This window comes from Phaethon aethereus (assembly GCF_964289735.1).
Source record: "Phaethon aethereus genome assembly, chromosome: 10".
In the NCBI taxonomy this organism is placed as follows: domain Eukaryota; kingdom Metazoa; phylum Chordata; class Aves; order Phaethontiformes; family Phaethontidae; genus Phaethon; species Phaethon aethereus.
The window spans coordinates 22,667,439-22,689,620 of NC_138586.1; the positions used below are offsets into that span (position 1 = coordinate 22,667,439).

General features: G+C 41.9%; 2 protein-coding genes across 2 annotated transcripts in view; both read right to left on the reverse strand.

The window, feature by feature from the left end:
• Nucleotides 1-9,188: 9,188 nt before the first annotated feature.
• Nucleotides 9,189-10,112, reverse strand: LOC309408337 (TLR adapter interacting with SLC15A4 on the lysosome-like; the record flags this gene model as incomplete). The annotated part of the gene is made up of 1 exon (XM_082004143.1): nt 9,189-10,112. The coding sequence occupies one exon, from the start codon at nt 10,110-10,112 to the stop codon at nt 9,189-9,191; it is 924 nt and encodes a 307-aa protein (XP_081860269.1).
• A 10,740-nt stretch (nt 10,113-20,852) lies between these two features.
• Nucleotides 20,853-22,182, reverse strand: part of SH3BGRL (SH3 domain binding glutamate rich protein like) — a gene marked incomplete at its 3' end in the record, with an annotated part of 33,540 nt that continues 32,210 nt past the window's right edge. Inside the window, exon 4 of the mRNA XM_082004144.1 lies at nt 20,853-20,885. Within this exon, the coding sequence (XP_081860270.1) occupies nt 20,853-20,885 (33 nt within the window). The remainder of the gene's footprint in view (nt 20,886-22,182) is intronic.

Below are 22,182 nucleotides of genomic sequence, written 5' to 3' on the forward strand. Positions count from 1 at the left end.
AAAGCAGCCAACAGATTTCATTGAAAGCATCCTGCTCCACAAGCTAATTAACATCCAGGAGCCTCTCCAAAAAGGTTAAACCAGGCTGGCAGTTTGGTCCCCTCTTGTCAAGCAAATATTCCAATACGCATCCTCACTTGAGCTGGTTCCGCACTGTAACAGCTACGGCTCTCCAACGAAAGCTGTGGGACACGCATAGAAAAGCTCCTAAAAGTTACCCGTACACTCCACCTAATCAGCTCGCTGTGAAAAGAGAAGATAGAAGTGTTAAGGATATCTACGTCTGGTATGTAAATATGATTTTTGCCACTAACATCAGAAGAGCCATTTGTTTACATGTGCTGTCTAAAATCTGAAGGAGAAAGCCGTTCCCACTTATGAACGTGTAAAACCTCTTTTTTCCCCCCCATCAGAATGGAAACTGCTCATGTTTTCATACATCATCACCTTGTTTTTCAGCTTCTCCTCCTCGTTGCCTGCATTTTCCATTACGTTTTAACAGGCACAGCGAAGACTGTGCATAAAATACTGATCTTCTTTCTGAAGAAGCCGGGACAGAAGAGCACGTATTTCCACCCATATGCAAGCCTGCAAGCAAGCACAGAAAACGCGTTAAAGCAGACAGGCAGCTTAGCAAGAAGTTTTAATCAGAACTGAAATTAAGACCAAGCTTCCCATCGCACTTCCCTTGCCGGGAAGGATCGCGCTCACAGCTTTTCTGGACAGCAGGAATGGAAAACCCCTTAAAATTCAAAGCCACGGCATGGGGTTTTTCTCAGTATATCACAGGCCATGAATATACTGAGAAACTAACTTTGTGCTGCAGCGAGCTGGGCGGGTTGATGCGCTGCTGAACTCATGCGCACCCCGTGAGCCCAGGCAAGAATGCATTTCTAACTGAACGTCAGGGATGCCGTTCAAAAACCTGGTTTTTAACAAGAATTTGAACAAAAATTAGAGTGAGACAATCCAATGTTAATAAGAAATGAGTAAAGAAGAATAAATCAAAAGAATAAGACCTTCTCTTTACCCACACTCACTCTCATCATGGGGAAGCCGCAGAGAACGCGTACAACGCTAGATGCAAGTTCTGCGGTTCCTTGCTTAATATTTCACCGACTTGAAAATCACAGATTTATCACCGGTACCTTGCCTAAACAGAGAGAGTTAGACAAACATTCCCTCCCACATCAATATTATCAAGATCCAAAAGATCCATATTCTCCTTGCCTTGCACCTACTCTTTTTCCATATAGCTTCCATATAGCATCCATACTGCTCTCACTGCAAACACAGCAACCTGGCTACACTCCCTGCCGGGCAGCATTCAGGCAGCGGACTCGCAAACTGACCGCGTTACAGCTTTACATTTAACAACTGCCTAATTAACATGGTCTTAAAGAATTCCTATAGGGCACTTGCAAGCTGAGTGCCACTTTAATCATTTTGGCACTGACTTCCGTTGGGATTCTGCTTTTGTCAGTAACAGCTTGAGCACTTTGAGCAATTGCTTAAACCACCTGTAAACTAAATGGTCTTCAATATTTTTCTTCACCATTATAACCAGAGAAGCCTGTAGCTGTGGCCTCAATGAAACAACTAATACTTGTCCTTTTTGATAATCAAAAAACCTATTTTTCTGATTTAAACTCCAAACTTCTAATTCCCCGAGACACATCCAGAACGCACACGACTGCAAATCACATTCATATTCAAGTGGTGGTATGAGATTTCTTCCATTAAATAATACTTTCAATACTCATTACTTTTTAGATGATCATATTAAAGTCCTTAAATCTGTGCAAAAAAATCTCCAGGTCTTGGTGCTGTAGAGTGGGTCAGTCTAAGAGACCCGGAGGCTGAGTCCAACCAGAGTCATCAACCATGACATGGAAATTGCTTCTCATTAATTGGGAGCCCAAACCAACAGGACTTCCAAGGATCCTTCAAGCCATCCTCATGAGAGCACAGCTGAAGACTTCTCCTGCTCTGGCCTCACGCGTTACACGTAAGACGACTGGAAGGTGTTTCACGGCGTGAGGAATGCACTCCTGCAGGAACCTGTCCTGGTGGGACGAGCACGGGTCATGCCCATGGGTCACATCAGTGTTTTTGCAAACCTTTCTGCAGCTGTGGTCCAGCTGCTGGGAAGCACGAGGGCTATCAGCTGCTGCTTCTCCATCACTGCTTTTGGGGCTTTCCCTCACACTCATACAGCCTCACCTGCAGGGGAGGACAGAACAAATTCTTCCCATTCACCATTTTCTGCCAGTTTACTCAAGTCTTCCTCTCCCCTGACCAAACTGCTAACCACCCACTGGGAAAATACGCAAGCCTGGACAAACCAAATGCTGAATATTACTGTTGTCACAGAAAAGAGGAATAAGAATGAATACAATCTGTTAATTTAAAACTGCAAAGTCAAGATCTTGGGAAATTAGTTTGCAGTTGCGTTCCCTATTCCATTAGGTTGACAAATGTTATTAATTTCAAACAAAGGAGTAATATAGTTTATGTACACAAAAAGAGTGAGAGCGGGCATGAGGCTGGATTTTCTCTCGCTCTTCTTTGTTACCTTTTGTTACAGCTCAGAGTAGTAACTAATTGTGGGACACCAGCTTTGTACGGTTGGGCGATGGACAGAGCCAGGAAATAAACGGTCAGCGAGTCTTGCAAATTCGTCACCGGAAAGCAGAAGCGCGTAGTCGCTACAGCTGGGGAACGAGAAGAAAAAATAGCAACGCAGCATATTAAGAAATCACATTATTGCACAAAACAATAAAATTTTTGAGGAGCATCAAGGATTCCTCAGTAGTAAGTCAGAGCTTACACGCCCACAGCATCCCATGGGGGCATTTCTCTCACAGGGAACTCCAAGTACGTGCTGTGCCTTAGAACTTGGGGAGCTTCTGCGGGGCTTCCTGCAGCTGGGCACAGCACGGCCCGAGGGTTTGCAGAATGGCCCGATACGAAAGCACAGGAAGCGAGTTAGAGCCGTACCACGTGTCTTAACGCAAAGCGAAGAACCTCGGCATCGATGGATAAACCGCAGGTTCACAGCGAAGCTTGGGCTTCTGGTCCCACGTAAACAGCAGAGGGAAATTAAAGCTCACAGCCCTCTTCGGGCTTAATTAACCCCTCTTCGGGGTTAATTCAGTGCAGTGACGGCAACGGACACATAAGCCGGCATCGGCCAACTTGCCGGCAGCGCTGGTGGACGGAGCAAAGAGTTTCCGAGAGTTCAGAGCCACGTATTGCAACGCGACGTGTCTGAAGCGGTATTTCGGAAAGATGTTGTTTCCACTCACCCTCAAGGAGAAGCAGCGTTAAGGAGTCGTGGAAATCCCCCGCCAGTCTTAGTGCGTCTTCTGTGGCCGGTTTTAAAGACACAGCTCTTCTGGTCCGCTGCAGTCATTCAGCGGGTGACGTTCCTCAGCCTGCTGCTCACCTGCCTTTCAGCACTTAAACACCAACAAATAAAGCCCCAGGAAAAGCGGCAAGATGCCGGGTTGTTTCCAAAAAACGGCACTTTAACAAGATTGTAACAGCAGTGCTGTATCTTTCCTCCCCAAAAGACAGCCCCAAACAAAGACCCCAAGCAAAATAAAGTCCTGATAGCCCCAGCACATTTTGTCCAAGTTCCAGTAATTCGGCTCCGGACAACCCTGCTGCTGATCGAGGCGCGACCCCCCCGGCTTGCTCCGCTGCATCAAGCCTTTTCGCCTTCCCAGAGCGGCACATCGGCCGTCCCTGGTGGGATGGGATGGGAGGAGGAGGAAGGTTTTTGGCCTCTTGGGATTCATAGGTCAATACTAAACACTTTTATTTCCCCTTAGAAGCCCGCAGGCAGCCAGGACATAGTGAGTGGTAGCGGCAGAGTTCTCCGGCAGCTGGGCGTTCATGTACCGAGCCGCTGCCGAACTACACGGGTGGCTTCTATTCCCTATAGATTGATGGGGTTACCGCAAATAAACTAACTCAAAGGAGGTGCAGGCAGGAATTAAGCGGTGAGGTTCTTCTGGTAAAGAAAATGAAAATTAGGTTAATTAGAATAAAATATTTGGAAACCTATATGTCAAAGAGGTACAAAACGGGGGGAAAAAAAAAATCAGTATTGCAATTTCATGTATAAACTAGCAGACAGAAAGCTGCAGTACCATCTTTCCAGATTTTAACCTGCAGAATATAAGAACATCAATTGGAAGCTGTTATTCTGCACATCTGGGCAGAATATGTGGGAAATAATCCTCCCTCCAAACAGCGGTGGACTTTGAGATTTATCTGCAAAATGGTTGTAAACCCCTGGAAATCCTGAACTAAGAGGCACTGAAGGAAACCACCACTAGAGATCATCATTTGATGGATACCAGAAAAACTAAGTCGCCTTCTGTAGGGGCTTATTTCCCACCACTGACAAACAGAGCAGGCTGGGGGACGACATCCTAACTGTAGGTCTCAGTTAATTGCGTAGACTTAACTAAAGCTTACTCCAGGGTCCTGGTCCCAGTACCTGATGAAGATTTCTCTGTGGGAATATGGAATGAGAACTGGAAATGAAAGCAAAAATTCCCTGCCAGCATTTCTCCTTCCATGTCAGATTTTCTGGCACGTGGATAAACATAACTGCCAGCCAGAATCTGGCCTTATGTGCTTGACCTGTAAAGTATGGCACTGCTTTCATTTGTAATAAAATACATCTGCTGTCCTTCAGCAGTCTGGAAAAGCACACCTTTTAAGAGATTTTTCCCCCATGTAATTTGAGTTCACTGAGCCGTTTTTGCTGCTAGTGAAAACAGGCACAGCTCCAGCACGGCTGATGGGAGTTTTGCCCACTTGAATTCAGAATGGGACTTGGTATCTTTCAAACGTAAATAAAGCCAAAGCATGTCATGGATTGAAACATGTCAATTAAAATAAAATCGAACTAAAAATAGTATCCAAGTGAATAATAAATGTATTTATCTCATCTTTCCAGAAATTACCAGATTTTGCTCCTAAAATGTACTCTGCAGCAGCACCACGGATATCTTTCTTCCTACGAAGAGAGGTGAATTTTGAAAAGTTATTTAAATGTTGGATTAAACCAAAGTAACAAATACCAGGCAAAAAAGTAGTACATAGATGATATTTTACCATGGGCAAAATTGCATAGCATCAATAACAAAATACAGTCTGTGGTGCTTTACATTAACATTCTACATCTTCACTTGCACTGTTAAAACATGCATTATGGTGCTAAGTAGCTACATAAAATTAGTCAAAAATTCATTTTTCCTTCCTTCAAACTGTGTATTTATTTAAATTCTAAAAACTAAGTCATCTTATGTTTTTCTATGAGAAAAACAAAACCTGAAAGCACACCTGCAATAAAGTCCTGTATGATCCTCCCGGGTGCTAGACATAGTCTTTGTCTGCATCCGTAACATGGCTGCTTTCAGCATAGCTGCTATTGTGAATTATAAAACATGCCTCTATCAGGTTATAATACCGGCTATAATTACGATAAAGGCTACAGATAACAGGCTTTTCTCATAACACTGCTTGTTGCGTTGTGTTTTCATTCCAGCTAAAGATAGAATAATATAGTCTATCTATATGTTTGATAAAACTAATTAAAAAAATGGGCTCTGAAACCAGTCCTGAGAAGGAATGGAATGGACACAGCTTCACAGTAACCTTGGATTTTGGCAAATAAAGAATATTTGTTTCCATATTCTCTTCTGCCACTCCATATCTTTAACGGGGATGGGAGAAGCAGGTCCATCGGGCTTTCTTCCGCTGCAGCAGTTGACGATGCTCAGCAGCTTCTGCTGCTTCTGTTAACATCAACGCTGAAAGAGCAGTTGACTTTAATATCTAGGGCTAGGGTTCTGAGGTTAGAGGAGACCCGTTGTTCTCTCCTGCTAACGCATTTCTCAGGGCTGGGAAGGACAGAAGAACGACCAGAGTCTGGACTTCAGCTTTAAACTCTGACTTCCACATTTCCTGAGGAAGAACCTTGTGCAATTAACTCATTTCAAGACTTTGGTTTGAACTATAAATACATCCCAGGGGAAATCAAAGGCTAAGGCAAGGCAGCACAAATGCCACAGAGCACTTTTTTCTACAGTTAATTGCAAACCCTTTGGTTACTGATGCCCTTCTGAATATTTTGCCTCTCACCCCCACTTAACTTATTCTCTGCACCACTACCAAGGAAGACTTCAGAGTGCTGTCCACTCTGGACTCCTCCAGAACATAATGGAGTCATCTGGCCTCTTCCAAAGGACTCTCAATTTGATTTTGAACGCCGAGAAGGGGATTAATGAGACACACGTGGAATTAGGGCAATGCACAGTGAAAGCAAAGCAGCCTTCCTGATCATCCTCTTGGGACACAAGAACTAGTTTCAGTATTACTTATACTCCTTGCACCACCAAGGTCAATGGGAATTTTTGATCAGGCAAGGATGTTCACTTAGGTCTTAGATGTGTCCGAGTCTGATTTTATTTAATTATTTGCTACATACTCAGCAGGAATTCTTTGCCTGTCACTTTAATCAGGAGAGAGGGGTTCTTGCTTTGGCGACCCAGATTACGTTTCCCACAGGAGCAGGTTCTTATCAATCCTGCCAGTTACCAAACTACAGCACTCTCTCTTTTCTTTCATCTATCGGAAAATAGCCATCCTACCACAATGCTATCATGGAAAAGTCTACCTCAGAATGAAGACTGCCTGCAAAAAAACAACATAAAAGAGTCAAAGTTGGGCATTCAAGATGCGAAACAAAGAGCAGGAATAAGATTTTCAAAGGCAGATGAGGGAGATGAATACTGAGCTTTTGAGACAGTCTGAGAGAAGCAGAGAGTCCATCTTCCTACAACTCCAAGATCAAAGTGTATAAAAAGCTGGGAAACACCTCAAAAACAGGGGTATTCACTCTGCCCAGATTCTTAGGCTCATTCAGACAATCTATCAGACTGAGGAGCCTTGTCAGCCAACTATTTGTTTTGTGTTTTATTTTGGACCTTGCGGTTTGATCTCAAATTTCAACATATGTACTACATTAAACCCACGTGCTGGCATCTGACACTACATTAGACATTACGTACATAGATTCATTGAGCCGGGCCCTTCAGTGAAGTTCCACTGATCCTAAAAGTCATCGCAAGGGAGTGGAAAAGGTTAAAAATCTTAAGATGCACAAAGGTTTTGTAATTCCTTTTCCATTACGCACGCTGCTGTATTTAGAAGACCGTTTGACACCGCATACAATGACGCACACAGCGGCAGTTACATCCTCCTCCTCCAAAAGGTGCCCCATGCCATGAAGGTGCAGTCCTTATATAGGTACAGCTTAGGGTCCAGTATACCTTTTTTTGCAAGCTTCCTTCTCTGTATAGGCCAAAACAGGCACCATTTGAAATCTAAGACACATCATCATGCAGTTTCTATTACTGTAAATGCAACTAATTAATAAGCTAAATTACTTGAATTAAGAGCTTCAAGGTGAATCCCTTGTGAACTCGGATCTTCTCGGTGTTCTGAGGGATTCTTTCAAGCCTACTGATATTTTCATTATAAATGCCAGCTCACAGATGATTTTGAAAAAAGCCCAACAACTAAAGATGCTGGATTTTTAAAAAGCACAAGCAAAGAAACCGAACAAACGTCTTTGATCTCTTCAAAGGCCTGATCAGATCTCAAGGGCCTTGATTTACAGACACAAGTATGTTTGCATTTGATGTATTATTACCTAGAGATCACAAGATCCTTCATATTCTCTTAGAGGGCTGACAAAGATTTTTAAAAAAATGCACATTATGCATCAGAGTTTGAGAGATGTGTCTCAAAGACGCAGAAGGTTTTGGTTTACATTAGTTATTTCATAGCAAGTTTCACCGAGAGGCTCTCTGCTTTATAACTCATCCCACCCCTATGTGTTGAGTGACATCAGGAACTGGATAAAGTGATTTAACTAGCACATTAGCACGCGTTACAAAGCTTACCATTGCATAAATACAGTTTGTTGCTAGATTTTGGATTTTGTGATCGCAAGCCCAGAATGGCAGGTGTGCCAAACCGTACTCAGTCACAGTGCAAGTAAAGTGGTTTCCTTGCTAGAAGGAAACGTCTGCAGAACAGGTAACAGTCTAATTCACTTATCATTTTACAATGGTGACACAGTGATTAATCTCCAGTTGAAATACTTACTGAGAAGTAATAGAAAAGGAAAAAAATGGGTTTGAAAGCTAAGTAAGGACACTTCTGTATCAAAAATTGCATTTAAATCTCCAAACAAAGATGAAGAAAGCTTACATTACCTTTTCAGGAATGTTGCAGTCATCTCAGCTTGCCAAGGTTGCAGATGCTTCATTTCCAAGAAAATAAAGGCTGAGTCCATTTACTAAAAACGCAAATGGAACATAAAATAACAACACACTGACAGAAAGACAAGTGGATTTCATCAAAAGTAGTAAGGATTTATTTAAGAGAAAAGCATTTTTTACATAAAATTAAATAGTCTTACAATCTTGATCAACCATTTCACCTAGATTTTGCTCGTAACATACTCCACCTATGCAGTACAAACATACGTATCTAATAATATTAGCATCTTCATTCATGTATCATGTTGATATATTTCCTATGTGTGATAATATATACAAAATAATCCAGAGTCCTGAACACCTCCATCTGCTGACAAGATTTTCAAACCAAAGAAATATTTTTTCAGCCACTGTGTTCAAGCTTTGCAGGAGCAAAATTTGAGCCTGAACGTCCAAAACTTGGGCTTCAACTACAGAGACCAAAGTCCAGCAAAGACAATTTGACTCTTACTTACTGGCAAGGTGGATCAGTCTCTTGGAGCAAAGTTTTACCAGCACATGCCTTGACCGATTTTTCTTGCAGAAGTAAATCCAGTGGTACATGACTACAGTTACTCATACAGCCAGAGTCTTAGAAAGAGGACACATATATCCTAACAATACAGTTGACTAGTATTTTAAAGAGAAATTAATTTCAAATTCTGCATTAGAAAAAATAAAAGTAACCTTTACTTCCTCTGCTAACAAAGTATGGTTTAAGCCTTAAGATATTTATTTGAAAGAGTCTGTAGTGTGTAAATGTTTTCATTTCCCAGCCTAATCCTTAGAGCAAAATATTCATACCTAAATCATATTCGTCTCTTCAGCTAAGTAGATCAGTCATGACATAAACTCCATCCTGCAGCTCTTTTTCATGCATGCTGGGTTTGAGATTTGTAAGTTTGGAGTACTAAATTCAGAGCTATTTCTAAGGGTAGTGTTGCGCAAACTAAATAAAGCTAAAGAGTGCAAGAGCACTTCTCTGGCTTTTGATGTTTCTATATTCTGCTCCTGTGATATCTGAAAGCTTATCTGATTCAGATTATTCCTTATCAAACTGCAAGTGAGGAGGTTTGTTACAGAACCACACCTGGTCAAGTTTTCTTCAAAAAACTGTTTATAGAGCTCTGCCACTTTTGTCTCCATGTACTTGTTGAGCATGGAGTTTGAAAGAGGCTCCTCACACAGCACGATACTCCTTTCTCCAGCTTCGTCTCCAGACAAAGACTTTACACTTGGCTTTTTGGGATGCTCACACAGAGAGGACTGACCTAGAGGAATATCTACGGACAGTAAAACAGGGCCATCGGGAAGTTCATCACACACACGGTCCAAAACACAACCTGAATCACACGTGTGGTCCCTCACACGGTCTCCCCCAATATGCAGGTCAGGATAGTTTTGATAAATGCTGTTGCATGACCAGGATCGATACAAATCCACCTCTTCAGTATTTTGTTCTCTTTTGGGGATATGTAAAGCTGGCGATACAGTTCTTTTAACGAGTGTTTTCTGATCTTTTGCTGGTACCTCTTTCAGGGATCTCCATTGAGGACTGCTCCTGTATTCCATTTTGCTACTTCTAGCAGAGATCTCATCCTGCTTCTCATGTCCATCAGTAAAGCCTTTCATTTTTGGGTTGCCTACAAGTTTCTGTCTCCAGATTCCCTCTTTATCCTTTATGGATGCATGAGATTTGCGAGGCTTATCTTGATGACAGCTTTCTTTATATATGAGTCTGGTTAAGATGCCTTCTGCCAACATGATGACAAGTGTGAGTAACAGTCTAATCACCAGAGCTCCATGTAGTCCTGTGAGAGAAAGGAAGACAGACAGAATATCTCAAACTTATTTGGACAAGGAGGAATTATAATAAAAAAATGAACAATGCACTTCGAAGACTGTGACTTTTCTTTCTCTCTAGAGTATTTACTTTTAGTAAACAGTAAACTGCATGCTTTTCTACAATTTTAACTTCTATACCATGTCAACAAAAATCATTCTGAAGATACAGGGAGGGCATTAACTGGGTTCTTCACCCATAATATCACTTCTGTTCCTAGGTACCTTTTCTGCACTGTGGCTAGTTGAGATAGATCATACTTATGAGCTGTAAAAATCAACAAAATTATTTTACTTGTCTATATCACTACCATCAGCTGCAAATCAACTTCTTCCACTGAAAGACAACAATTTCTAAGAACTAAAGAGGTGACATAGGAAGAAAAATCAAGATCAAAGTCAGACTTAGAGGTTGATTCTGAATTGGCCTGAGCCCTCCTGTGAGGTGCCAAGGAGCTTCAAAAGATGCTGATAGTTCTTCAAGTATAATGAAACTGCATCCAAAATGCATTCCACATACACAAATGTTTTTAGAGTCCCCCTTAATGATGACTTTAAAGGATATAAATAGTTAACTTGCCTTCTCCAATAGTGAAGCAATGGGCAGTATGTTTGTGTATCTATAGGCTCCACAGTTTTGCTGAATGCACATAAATAATTCAAAGCTAGCCAATATGTCTCAAAATAATCTACTGCATTTAATGATTCCTTATCATTCCTTTTCCATTCACCTACTGTTAAAATCAAAGGGAATCTTTCCATTTAGAGCAGAGTCTGACCTAAACTCACTAAGCAAGAGATCGTCACCACTTCTCTTATGGACGAATGGGAAAGACAAATACAAGAAAGTCCCTCTGTTCTTCAGCTGCCTTTTTAATCTCCACATATTTCCAATGCCTTCACACCTCTAGTGTGCTCATGGTTTGAAATAGTGGGGAGAGGCAAGGGATGAAGCTGTCCTACCAAAGAGTACATAGTAAATCTCCCAAAGAACACAACATACTGCCATGCTGTTTGAAATACACCAAAACCTCTATGTATATCATGGACGATTAAGGCTCAATGCTTTTCACAGTGCTGGCCGTTAACACCAGTAGCAATGCCATGCAAGTCACTAGATAGCTCTCCACACAAACAAAGCCTCTGCAAATTTAATACAATATTTGATATATAACTGGAAAGATCCTCCACGCTCTACTCATTTGCTCCTAACTATCAGCAACCAAACCATATACTCTGGCTTATTTGTTCTGCAATGAAACTTGAAACACTGGATCACTTTTTTTTTTTTAATCCCAGTACTCCTTCCAGAAAGCTACTCTAAAATTCCAGTTACTTGAGATGAAAATTTTCAACTTCCCTCCTAGATTACACATCGCTACAGTACAACCGTTTGCTTTTTTCTTTTTTAGCTTGAATGGCCCTGTTCCCTCCCCAAAGCTGAGGGTAACACTGGAATTAGGATATGCCTGCAAGTAAGACTAAACCAGAGGAGAAAGGCAGTAAGTACCCCATGCCTTCTCCTGGTTACATTAGCATAATGGTTTCCTTTATCTACAGAATCATTTGCATATGCAAAAAGCAGGATAACATTTTCTTAAGCATTGAAGGGACTTAGGAAACCAAGTGCCATTTTCAAGAGACAAGAGTACTTGGCAGTCTAAATCTTGCTGAATGTCAATGGAATTTGGAATGCTGCAATGCCTCATTTGCTTCTGAAAAAACAGGACACTGGTACCCAGATCCCTACATGCTAAAACATTTTGCTGTATTGCTTTGAAAATGCTCATAGTGCTAATGTAGAGCTAAAATGTGGTAATCTTAGCAAAACTGGTCTCTTTCAAATAAAGTAAATGGTGCCTGCATTCTGTGACAAAGCATAAGGAGCAGGGAGCACAAAAAGCCCAGACTTACCAATCCTAGTCGGGTAAGAGGCAGATGGATAATCACACAGCCCAGAACTCTCCTACTACAACTGCCGTAAGAGAATAGAGTCTTACATACTCTTGCTTCACTGCTGTCTGTGTGGGGAAAAAAAGGAACTGAGGTACACGTGATTTAGTTCCTCACTTTTTCCTCTTAAAACAGAAGTGATCCCACTGGAAAAGTACGTGGTTTTTGAACACAAAGTGACAGTAGATCTAAAAGAGGATGTTAAAAAAAAATAATTGAGATGTTTCTGACTGTGGTGCAATGCTGACGAGTTGCTAACTGCCATGATAAGTCATTTAAAAACAACAAACACTGGTAAAGGATCAGAATGCCTGTACTTCACCAGGCTGTTCAAAATTGAAACTGAATTTCAGAAAAAACAGCAAGCACTTCCATGTACAGAACTTCAGTTTTGTTCCTTCATCCACCTGACTTACAGAGGCGATGTTATTTACATCATTTCCCCTTTTGAAACAAACAGCTAAATTTATAGTCTTGTGCTTCTTCTGATGGGGGAGTTGCCAACTTTGTTTCATCAAGATGTTGATGAAAAATCATTTATCTATAAGGCGCAAATACGAGAAGCTGCCTCTTTGAAAGCAGTAGCCATCAGACAGCTGTGGACAGTCTTGTTCGTCACTGATCAAAGACACTTTCTCTGGGCTCAAAAATTACCTCCATCTCAATGGCATGGCAGAGGCGTCCCCATGGTGTTTTTAGCGTGTCCTTCTCAACGGAGGCTGAAGGAGAGCTCACACGCTGAGCCACACCACTCCCCCAGCACTACATCCACTCCACAAACAGTCTGAAGAGTTTTCTGTTGATGCATTTTCCAGATTTCCTTTTTCTCAGAAGGTAAAAATAAAATAATCAGAAGCTGAATTTCATCCAAGTACTAGACAAAAGCTCTTAAATAGACACTGTTCAGTGTAATGATAGGAGCGACAGACACATGTAAAATAAAACTAGAGTGTAAAGATAACATTACAGCAACATATTGATCGCAACCCATCATTCAACATGTTTTGGCAGTAAAATAATGATGCGCCTTAGAAATAAATTAAGGTAAGGTTTGAAATAACTATGACCATATAGGTCTAACGGAGTCTCTTTAAAATTATTCCTTTTCCCTCCTTACCACCCATGTTTTGCAAAAGACTTCAGTTTTCATGGAGGCAGAATGAAAGCTATTTTTATTCCCACTGAATTTATATAACACTCATCTAATATTTAAAGGCTGTTCAAAATTACTTTATTTTTAATCACCTTCTACGATGAATTTCTGCATGGTAGATGGGGTTGTGACTTCAGGTGAGCACTCCTGCCCCCAGCCTTGGAGGAGACCAAACCTCACAGGAAACAGGGTGGCTCAAATTCCATGTAGTTTTAAACCTTGCCTCCTTCACTGTGCTTATAATTAGTGCCAGCTGCAGCTGTGGGTTTTGTGCAGCAGCTTCAACAAAACAGAAAAGTAACAGAGGGAGAGGAGGCAGAAATCGGGTTGGGTAATTAGTCTTGAGTGATTAAAAACAAGTCACCTTCCATTTCAGTTGTACTCGGGTGTCAAATGCATCAATATTCAAGGAAATTAATAATTTTAATCAATAAGATCTTACCAAAAAAAGCCTTTATATTTACAAAAATAAAATCAGAACAAGACAAAACCAAAGTTCTTTCAGAAGCTGAAAACAGACTGCAATTAGAAGAAAGAGTCTGCAACACAAGAATGTCTGAATCCCAAGGCTAAACTTAAAGCAGAATGTATAAAGAAATTTGACTGTATCATTCATACATGGGAAAAATAATACAGTCCTGTGCATTACCATACACAATTATTATATTACATTAACTATAGCAGCATGTAAAGAAAGTCCCTTATTTCAGCCCAGACTATGTCTTTTATCTGCACAGAAACGTGAAATAGAAGTCGACTACATAAACCGGTTTTTGTTGGGTTTTTTTCCCCCAGCTGCATAGCTGTTGCAAGTCGTCTGTTCTCCATTTAAACCTTCAAGTGTACTTCACTTTAACAACCCCGACTTCTCGGCGTTTCCAAGGTCCTTCTCGCACAACAAGCTCCCCGCTCACCCGAACACACGCTCCCGCTCTGTAGTGACGCCTCTTCTGACCGATTTCATACAACACACCCCAAAGCCGTCCCTCCCCAACTGCGCCCGCGTCGCTCCGCTGCCACCTCCCGGCTCCAGAGAACGACCCGCGCTGACCTGCGCGCACAGGCGCGGAAGGGCCCGCCCGCAGCTGCAAGGCGCTCACCTGTCTGGGATGCTAAGGTGCTTTTTGAACATCCGCGAGCCAAGATTCACTCCGCAGCGGCGGACAGGAGGGATGGGCAGGTCACCGGGGAGCAAAGGCAACCAGCCAGGCTGGATCAGAGGCGGGCTCACCCCGCAGCGGACACCCGAGGCGGGCCCCCGAGCCCGGAGCCGCCGGGCGGGACCATCGCAGCAGGCTCGGGCGCCCCGGCGGGACCGACCCCAACGCTGAGGGCAGAGAGGCGGCCTGGGCTCGGCTGGGCGGAGAGGGTGGCGGCTCCTGACTCTACTAGAAGGGGTGCGGGGCCACCGGCTGGCCTCACGCAGGGGAGAACAGACCCAACTGCCCCGCCGCTCTCCTCACGCCGCCTCAGCCCGCGGAGCCCAAGCACCGAGGGGGGCGGGCTTTCACGCTGACTGACAAGAGGAACGGCCAATGGGAAAGGCGGAGCAGACTCGTCTCCGTCGCTGTGTGGCTGTTGGTTGCCGCAGCAACGGCACGAGGCGGCGGCCGGCGAGGGGCCGTGAGCGCCATTAGGGTCTGTCACACCGCCGTGACCGGGCCCGGGCGGGGGACAGCGCGGCCCCTCGGCTGCTGCCCGGCCTTCCCGGTGAGGCAGAGGCAGGCCGCGGGCGCTCGGGGTGCGGGACGGGCTGCGAAGGCCGGAGGAGGCGGCCTTGTCCTTACACCCAGCTTCAGCTGAGGGAAAGGGGAGCGACCCGTGCTCAGAGCCGCTGTGCATATCGTTGCTGGGATTTACCAGCCGTGGGCTTGGCATTAGGGCTTCCCGAAAGTTAATCTGGATTTAATGGCACGTTCGTGGTTATGAAACGTATATCTGATCACGTTCTGTTTGCATAAACAAGAAATAACTTCCCCGACGTGCTGGGAATTGAAATCAATTCCAAAAAGGAATTGAAGTCAGATGGGAATTGCACTGCAGCTGAGAGGCTACTAATGATGTTGCTAGTTTCCTTTTTTCTGAGGACTTTGAGCTGTTATATCAAGCAACTGAAAATGAAGAAGTCTCCAAATTCCTGAAGATGTCTTCAACAGACAAATCTGTGAGAGAAGGAATGACTGTATATAGAACCGATTTTGATACTTCATGAATGCAACACACTAAATACATGCCTTTTGCATGCTCGGAACACTCGGAGTACTCCGTACTTAGAATGACACAGTGCTCACCTCCTGTAGTAAGACAGCAATTTCTATTTCATCACCTTAAGCTGACTTTTAGAATCCTTTTGCATTTTCTGAAGTTTTCCCAAAAGTTTACCAATACAGTTAAAATTGTTAATAATGAACCTTGAAAAGCTCATTGTTAACCATTTTGAAATCTAAAGCATTCCACCAAGATCACATAATATGGACAAATCACAGAATACTTCTGCAGGAAACTCACTAAGAGATAATTCCTCAGTTGTTACTGATTTGGAGAGTGGGATTATTTTGTGTAGGTAGTGCTACCTGATCTATTCAGATGGGCTTTGCACATCAGCTTTTCTCTATACCAAGCATAATACATTCCCAGAACAAGTGCAGATGCTGTCATGAGCTCTGCGAGAAAGGGAAAAAAAACAAGCAACGTGGGAGAAATGCAATGCCAGTACGTGGATCTGGCATGGGCTACATGGATGCGAGCAATAAGTAAATGCCTTCATTTTCCCCTTACACCTTGAATCAGCGCGACATCAGAGGCTGGGGAAAGGTGAACACAGAATGCTTCTCTCTAGGCAGTATTGTACACGCTTTCCCACTGTTGTATTCACACCACAAAAAATCCTGAAAAAGCAAGACTGGCAAAAGAGGAATTCGGGAAACCTTAATGGCTCATTCCCAGGCAATGAGTTGTCTCGGTTTCTTTTTAAATTAGCTATTAAAATTCTCTTACCATAATGGAGAAAACACAGATGAGGTCTGATAAAGTTCTTAACACAGGTTACTGATCAGTCTGAATCTACTATGTTCATGTCCTTTGGGAAACAAAAACCTTAATTACATTGTTCTTGGTAGGTCTTATTTGCATGTCTCAAACTGTGGGCCTGAGTGCACGGGACTAGCTAATACCTTTTTCTCATGTTAAAAAAAAAAAAGAAAATAAAGACACAAAACAGATCTTTATATACTCTATATATATATACACACACAGTATACATAGATATATATGGTCTCCTAGCAGTAATTGAGCTGCTCAGGAGCCACTCATTTACTCCCCTACTTGTGCTGACTGCAACTGTACCTCAAGTTAACCCATTCTGAGCTTTGCCTTCGTGATGTTAACCTGAACTGACTCCGAATCACGTCTCTTCAGGGAGAAGAGACTAGCAGGCACCTACCTCCACCATGCACACCTCAAATTTTTATTGCAAGACATTTCTGGCATTTGAGATATGTACAACACAAGCTGAATGATATAATCAAACTTTACAGAATTTTCCACAACATAAAGACTTAAGAATATTAAATGAGAAATGAATAAAATCCCAAATTGACTGGTAGAAAAGTTTATTATGACAGTGCACACCATTGTAACCTTAAACAGCATGTTAAGTAAACATATGCAGACATGCAGGTTGGTTTTTAGACAGATTTTTGAAAAATATTTGTATTGAGCTTTACATCAATGAATAACAATTTGGTATTTTAAGACTTTTTATAAACAAACAAGAAAACCAGCGATTTTTTGAGGTTATACAAGTGTATATGCAGGGGAAGGAAATCTGATTCATTATAATTAAAAATGGCATCAGAAGCACTTTTATCTTACACTTTGGCCCATTTTTTAAGACACAAAAGAAGGGCAAGTAAGTGTGTGAGACGAGGAATAAACACCATTAGCAGACATCAGTGTAACTGACGGCTCTCGGTTGTGCTTTAGTTGCTCAGACAGAAAAAAGTTGATCCCATAAATGGCAAGCAAGTAGCCTCCTCGCAAACCACTCTTCAGAGAATTAAGTTACTGGTTTCCTTCAGAAGATGTGAATTCAAGTCTGGGATTTGGGCAAATCCTAGTGCCGTTTAGGGGCTGAGAATGCGTCTTCTGTAGCTCTACAAAAGATCTTATAGGTGCTGCAAAATTTCAGCGTGTAAAGCTTAAAAGAATGTACGTGCTGGATCTACCAGGCAAATAGAGAAGGTAAAAATGAATAGTTTTAGTTTAAAAATTTATCCTACACTGCCCTCTAGCAACACAAATATTAAATAACATAGTTCCCCTGCTGTGAGCAGCATCAAGCTAATTAATTACACATTGCAAAAAAAGCAACTGAGGTGGTTTGGCAAGCTCTACAGGCACCGGGTGAAGCTGATTTGCCCTGTCCGCTTTCAATTTGCTACTGCCTTGGGGAAAGAGTGGGAAAGCAGGTTGATTAGGAAGTGTAGTCAGCGCTCTCCTAAAACCCCCAAAACCTCCAAAGACTATTTTGGGTGGGTGTATCCTAAGTCATTAAAACCCATTAATTGCAACAGGCCAGAGATCCAACCCAACAGACTCCACATGCGGCAGCAGTGGATGCATTCTATTTTATAGATCCTGTACTTTTAAAATAAAGCAGTATTTTCATTTGAAAACTCCACTTCTTTCAACTTGGGGGGGGCGCACTTCAAACTGTGAACAAAACATGCAAACAAGTCAATCGTGTGAGAAAGCATTCTAGAACAATTTTATTGGAATGATACAGGAATGGTTAATATACATGTTAAGTCCTCAATGCCTGCCTTCTACGTAGGAAAAAAAAAATAAACAAATGAAAAAATTCCTTTCTTGCACCCATCATCAACCCAACACAAGTGTGGGAAAACAGAAAAATAGCATATAGGCAACACATTCCTGGCACTCCTCAGTTCACGCAAGAGATCTGCATCAAAATGAATGCAAGTTTTACAGTCCCACAACAAAGAGCTATTTTCGATATTTTTCAGTTTGTGTTGGTGCCTTGTTCCCTGGACAAAGAAATAATTCAGTCTGTCTCAACAGAGTTTCTTAGGAATGCTGATACAGTTTGAATGCTACCATATGGCAAGGGCCGGGGACGAGATGAGGGAAATGACTTTGCTTTCTTAAACTTGGCAATTTTCTTGACCATCAGAAACCAAGACTGACCTCATTTCAGAAGGTTTTGGGTCATGGAACTGACAGAATTTGGCAGCAACTTTCAATTACAGCTTCTCCAAAATAATGACTGTAATTCACAAAACTTAAAGCATACTTTCCTTACACAGGAAACACAGCAAATTGGCACGAGTATAGTGACTTGTGTGTCAAGTTCCACTTTCTTCACAAGACTTCCCTTGGTATTCTTACATACTTTCTCAAAAACTTGACCCCTAGTTTAGACATAGAGAAAGATTATGCCAGCATTAAGAAAGAAAAATCACCTTGGTTCAGAAAGATGAAATCGTAGTGAACAACAAAAATCGGACACTGGATTTAAAATGTAACCTAACTTCCATCCCCAAAAGATCTTAAATTTCATAAAACTTCAGTAATTACTGATAAAGCATGAAAAAGCACAAATGCGTGTGTTAATCTTGAAGGTGAGGCAACATTAATCTACCCCTACGCCTTTTTGATACTGCGCTTGCTTTTGTAAGGACAAGCTTCAAACTGACTCCCAAGGCTCCCAAATCAGAAAAGATAAAACCCGAATTAAATATAATCTTAACTAACTTGGCTCCATGCTAGATCCTGCTCTCCCGGACGTCTGTGGAAGTTTCATCACGAGCTCTCTAGAAGCAGAGCTCCTCTCCAACCAAAGCAAGTAGCTGCACTTCTCTTTTCAGGGATGTTGACAAAATCACCGGTTGCAGTGAACAGAACAAAAGCCCCAAAGAAATGTTGGGGAGGGAAGTATTTAATTACTGCACTTTAGAGCATCTTTGTAAACCTAAGTTTTTACTTTTACCCTGCTCCTGATTTCAGACTTCCAAACTATGAACTGTAAGCCGTTTCAGAACGTATTTAAGAAGCACTGCACCCTTTTTACAGCATCAGTGTAAAATAACTGCACGGTGATGATAAGCTGCAGCCTTTTGCTGGTCTGTACAACCTGCTCCTCTGGCTCCATAAAGCAAAGAATATCAAAACGTGTGCGTGCAGAACTATTAGAATGATCCTCTAACTACAGCAAGGCCTAATTATCTTTCTTGCTGTCTTTTGATGCTTTCGGGGGAATAAGTACATTACATGGTGCAAAATGCATTTTAAATTACCCACACACTTTTTAAACCTGTTTCTTATCCTTCAGGGCACTTGTGATTCTTTGTATTTTTGCAGAATATGGCCAAGAAATACAGACTATCTCATGAGCACTGGAAAAACAGACAGGTTAATATTGCACATGGTAAATTCAGTGATACAAGACACTAACAGATTCGCAGTTCCTCTAATAGCTTCATGATACGGCAGTAACAATGGGAAAAAAAGTTTTTAAACCTCAAAAAAAAAAAAGTCTTGCTTAATTACAATAGTTCTTGCTATTTGAACATTTATCTCCTCATTTGAAAAAATACTGTATGAATCTAACGACTACTTGAACATGCAATGAGATGCCTAATGCTATAAGCAGTGTGAACTGGTATTTTTGTAGAGAAATACACTAAAGGCTTTCACCCTTACACAGGTAAGGAAATGCCATTTCTGGCCATTTTGGCTTATTTGCAACATTGCCTGGGAATTCGCGCATACTTCACTGAGGTGCACTGAATCTTGCACGCAGACGTGTAATCAAGTCATGCTTAGGCAGCTGTGTGATACACTTGCCAATGGAAAGGCTGTTCACTGCCCCAAATCCCTTTTTCTTTGTCAAAAGAGCCCACACGGATCACTTAAATGAGAAATACATGGCATTATTTTTTTCCATCATCTGTACAATGCGTTACAATACAAATCTTAAATATCCATTCTACAAAAGAAGAAACGTAACTTTCAAAAGTGACTACAATGGCTATACTACACAATACCACCTACAATCTCATCTGAAACCAGAAAAGACACTGAAAAATTACTGTGTAATTCAGTAACATTTTTGAGGCGACTCAGGCACTACAGTTAGTATCTGACAAGGTTTTAGATGCTGTTGCTTGTTTTCCATATTTTAAATAGTTGGAGCTCTAGGTATGACCCCATCTGTATTATTAATACTAAAATAGTTTCTTGAAGTTTACACAAAATGGACGAATTGCCAAGACAGTTTAAACTACGTGAAAATCATTCATGTCTAATTGCTTTAGTTTCCTACGCTGCCAACTTTGTAATAATACACTCCATGCTCTCTACCTTTATGTTCACATTTTCATCTTGTGTTCAAATCTGTATTATGTACGGTGAATGCTGCAAGCACCAATCGAACGTTAGAAATCACATCTACATTTCTTGAAGCAGAGACAATTGTACTATATTATAAAAAGCTGTGGAAATTCCCTTTACAGAACATTTAAGGCGGTTGAAATTCATGCTTGCTGCTTTGCCAGCGCTTCAGCTTCCTGAAACAGTAGAACAGAATTACACATATTAGTACTTTATGAAAGGCGACAACTTCCACATAACCTGTGTTAGGCACCAACATACGACATAACAAAAACTGCAGCGATACCTCATTAAGAAGTGAGCAGCACTGAACCCAACTCAAGGAAAGAGTCCCCACTGCCTACGATGACATTATAAAACAAGTACCACACGGTGCTGGCTTTAACTCCAATTCGGAGCTAGCTCAAGTAGGACCTGCAGGGAATATTCCAACCTGTGCCCACGGCCAGTTTTGACCATAAAAGTTCAAAACAAAAGAAAATCAGATATAACGAGTAATCCCTCATTTCCTATTAGGACACAAGAACTATTCAGGCACCAAAGATTATTTGAAGAACTATGGTTAAATGGAAAAGGAATTCTTAACTAACAAACGTCTCCAAGTTCTCAAAAAAAGAAAAAAAAAAAAAAAGAGGTCTCAGCAGAGGCGCAATTTGCTTTCTGAACTAAACCCTACTAAACGACCAAAGCCAGCATTTAGCTTTTGCCTTCTAGAAGGGTGATGGGAGCAGCCTGCGAGCCCTTAGTCAGGCACAGCTCGGAGCTGCTCCAGCACAAGACCCACACATGAGCTCCGTCCCGCGGCTGGCAGCAGGTCCGTCCTGGCACTGGCACTGCCGAGTCATCCCGGCTCCCCGCTGCCGGGGGAGCCGAGCCAGCAGGGACGTGCTCCTTGGGAAGCGCTCCTGCCTGCCACCGGCTCTCCACGGCCAGGGCTCCCAGCCCACACCTCTTCGAGGGACCTTCGGCCACAGGGAAACATTCCTGTGAAAGCTTCTGAGATGAAGGAACAGCTGAAGCAGTTTAGCAGACATTCCAGCTAACCTCTAACAATTCTCAGTATGTTTCAGAAGGAACATTAAAAAAAAAAAATAGCCTGCATTTTTCAGTCTTCTTTCAGCCTTTGTAAGGTTGTCACAAATGGGAACGGAATGACAATAGAAAAAATGCAAAAGGAATTTTTTTCTGAAGATGGTTTCTACAAGTACTTTTGACTGAAGATTAATTTAATTACCTGTTAGCAGCAACATGGCCTACAAAAAGATGAATGGTCACAGTGCTCTCACTGCAGCACTTCAGGGTGGACAGCGTGGTTTATTTTAAAGGAAAACGTTCTGCTAAACTCAACTTTTATGTAACAGAGTTGTTTGCTTTGGTGACTGCATAGAAATACTGAAGATAAGAGACTCAACAATATCATTGTTAACATGAGCCAGTCTGCTAAACAAATAAAAAACAAAAGGAGAAAGGACT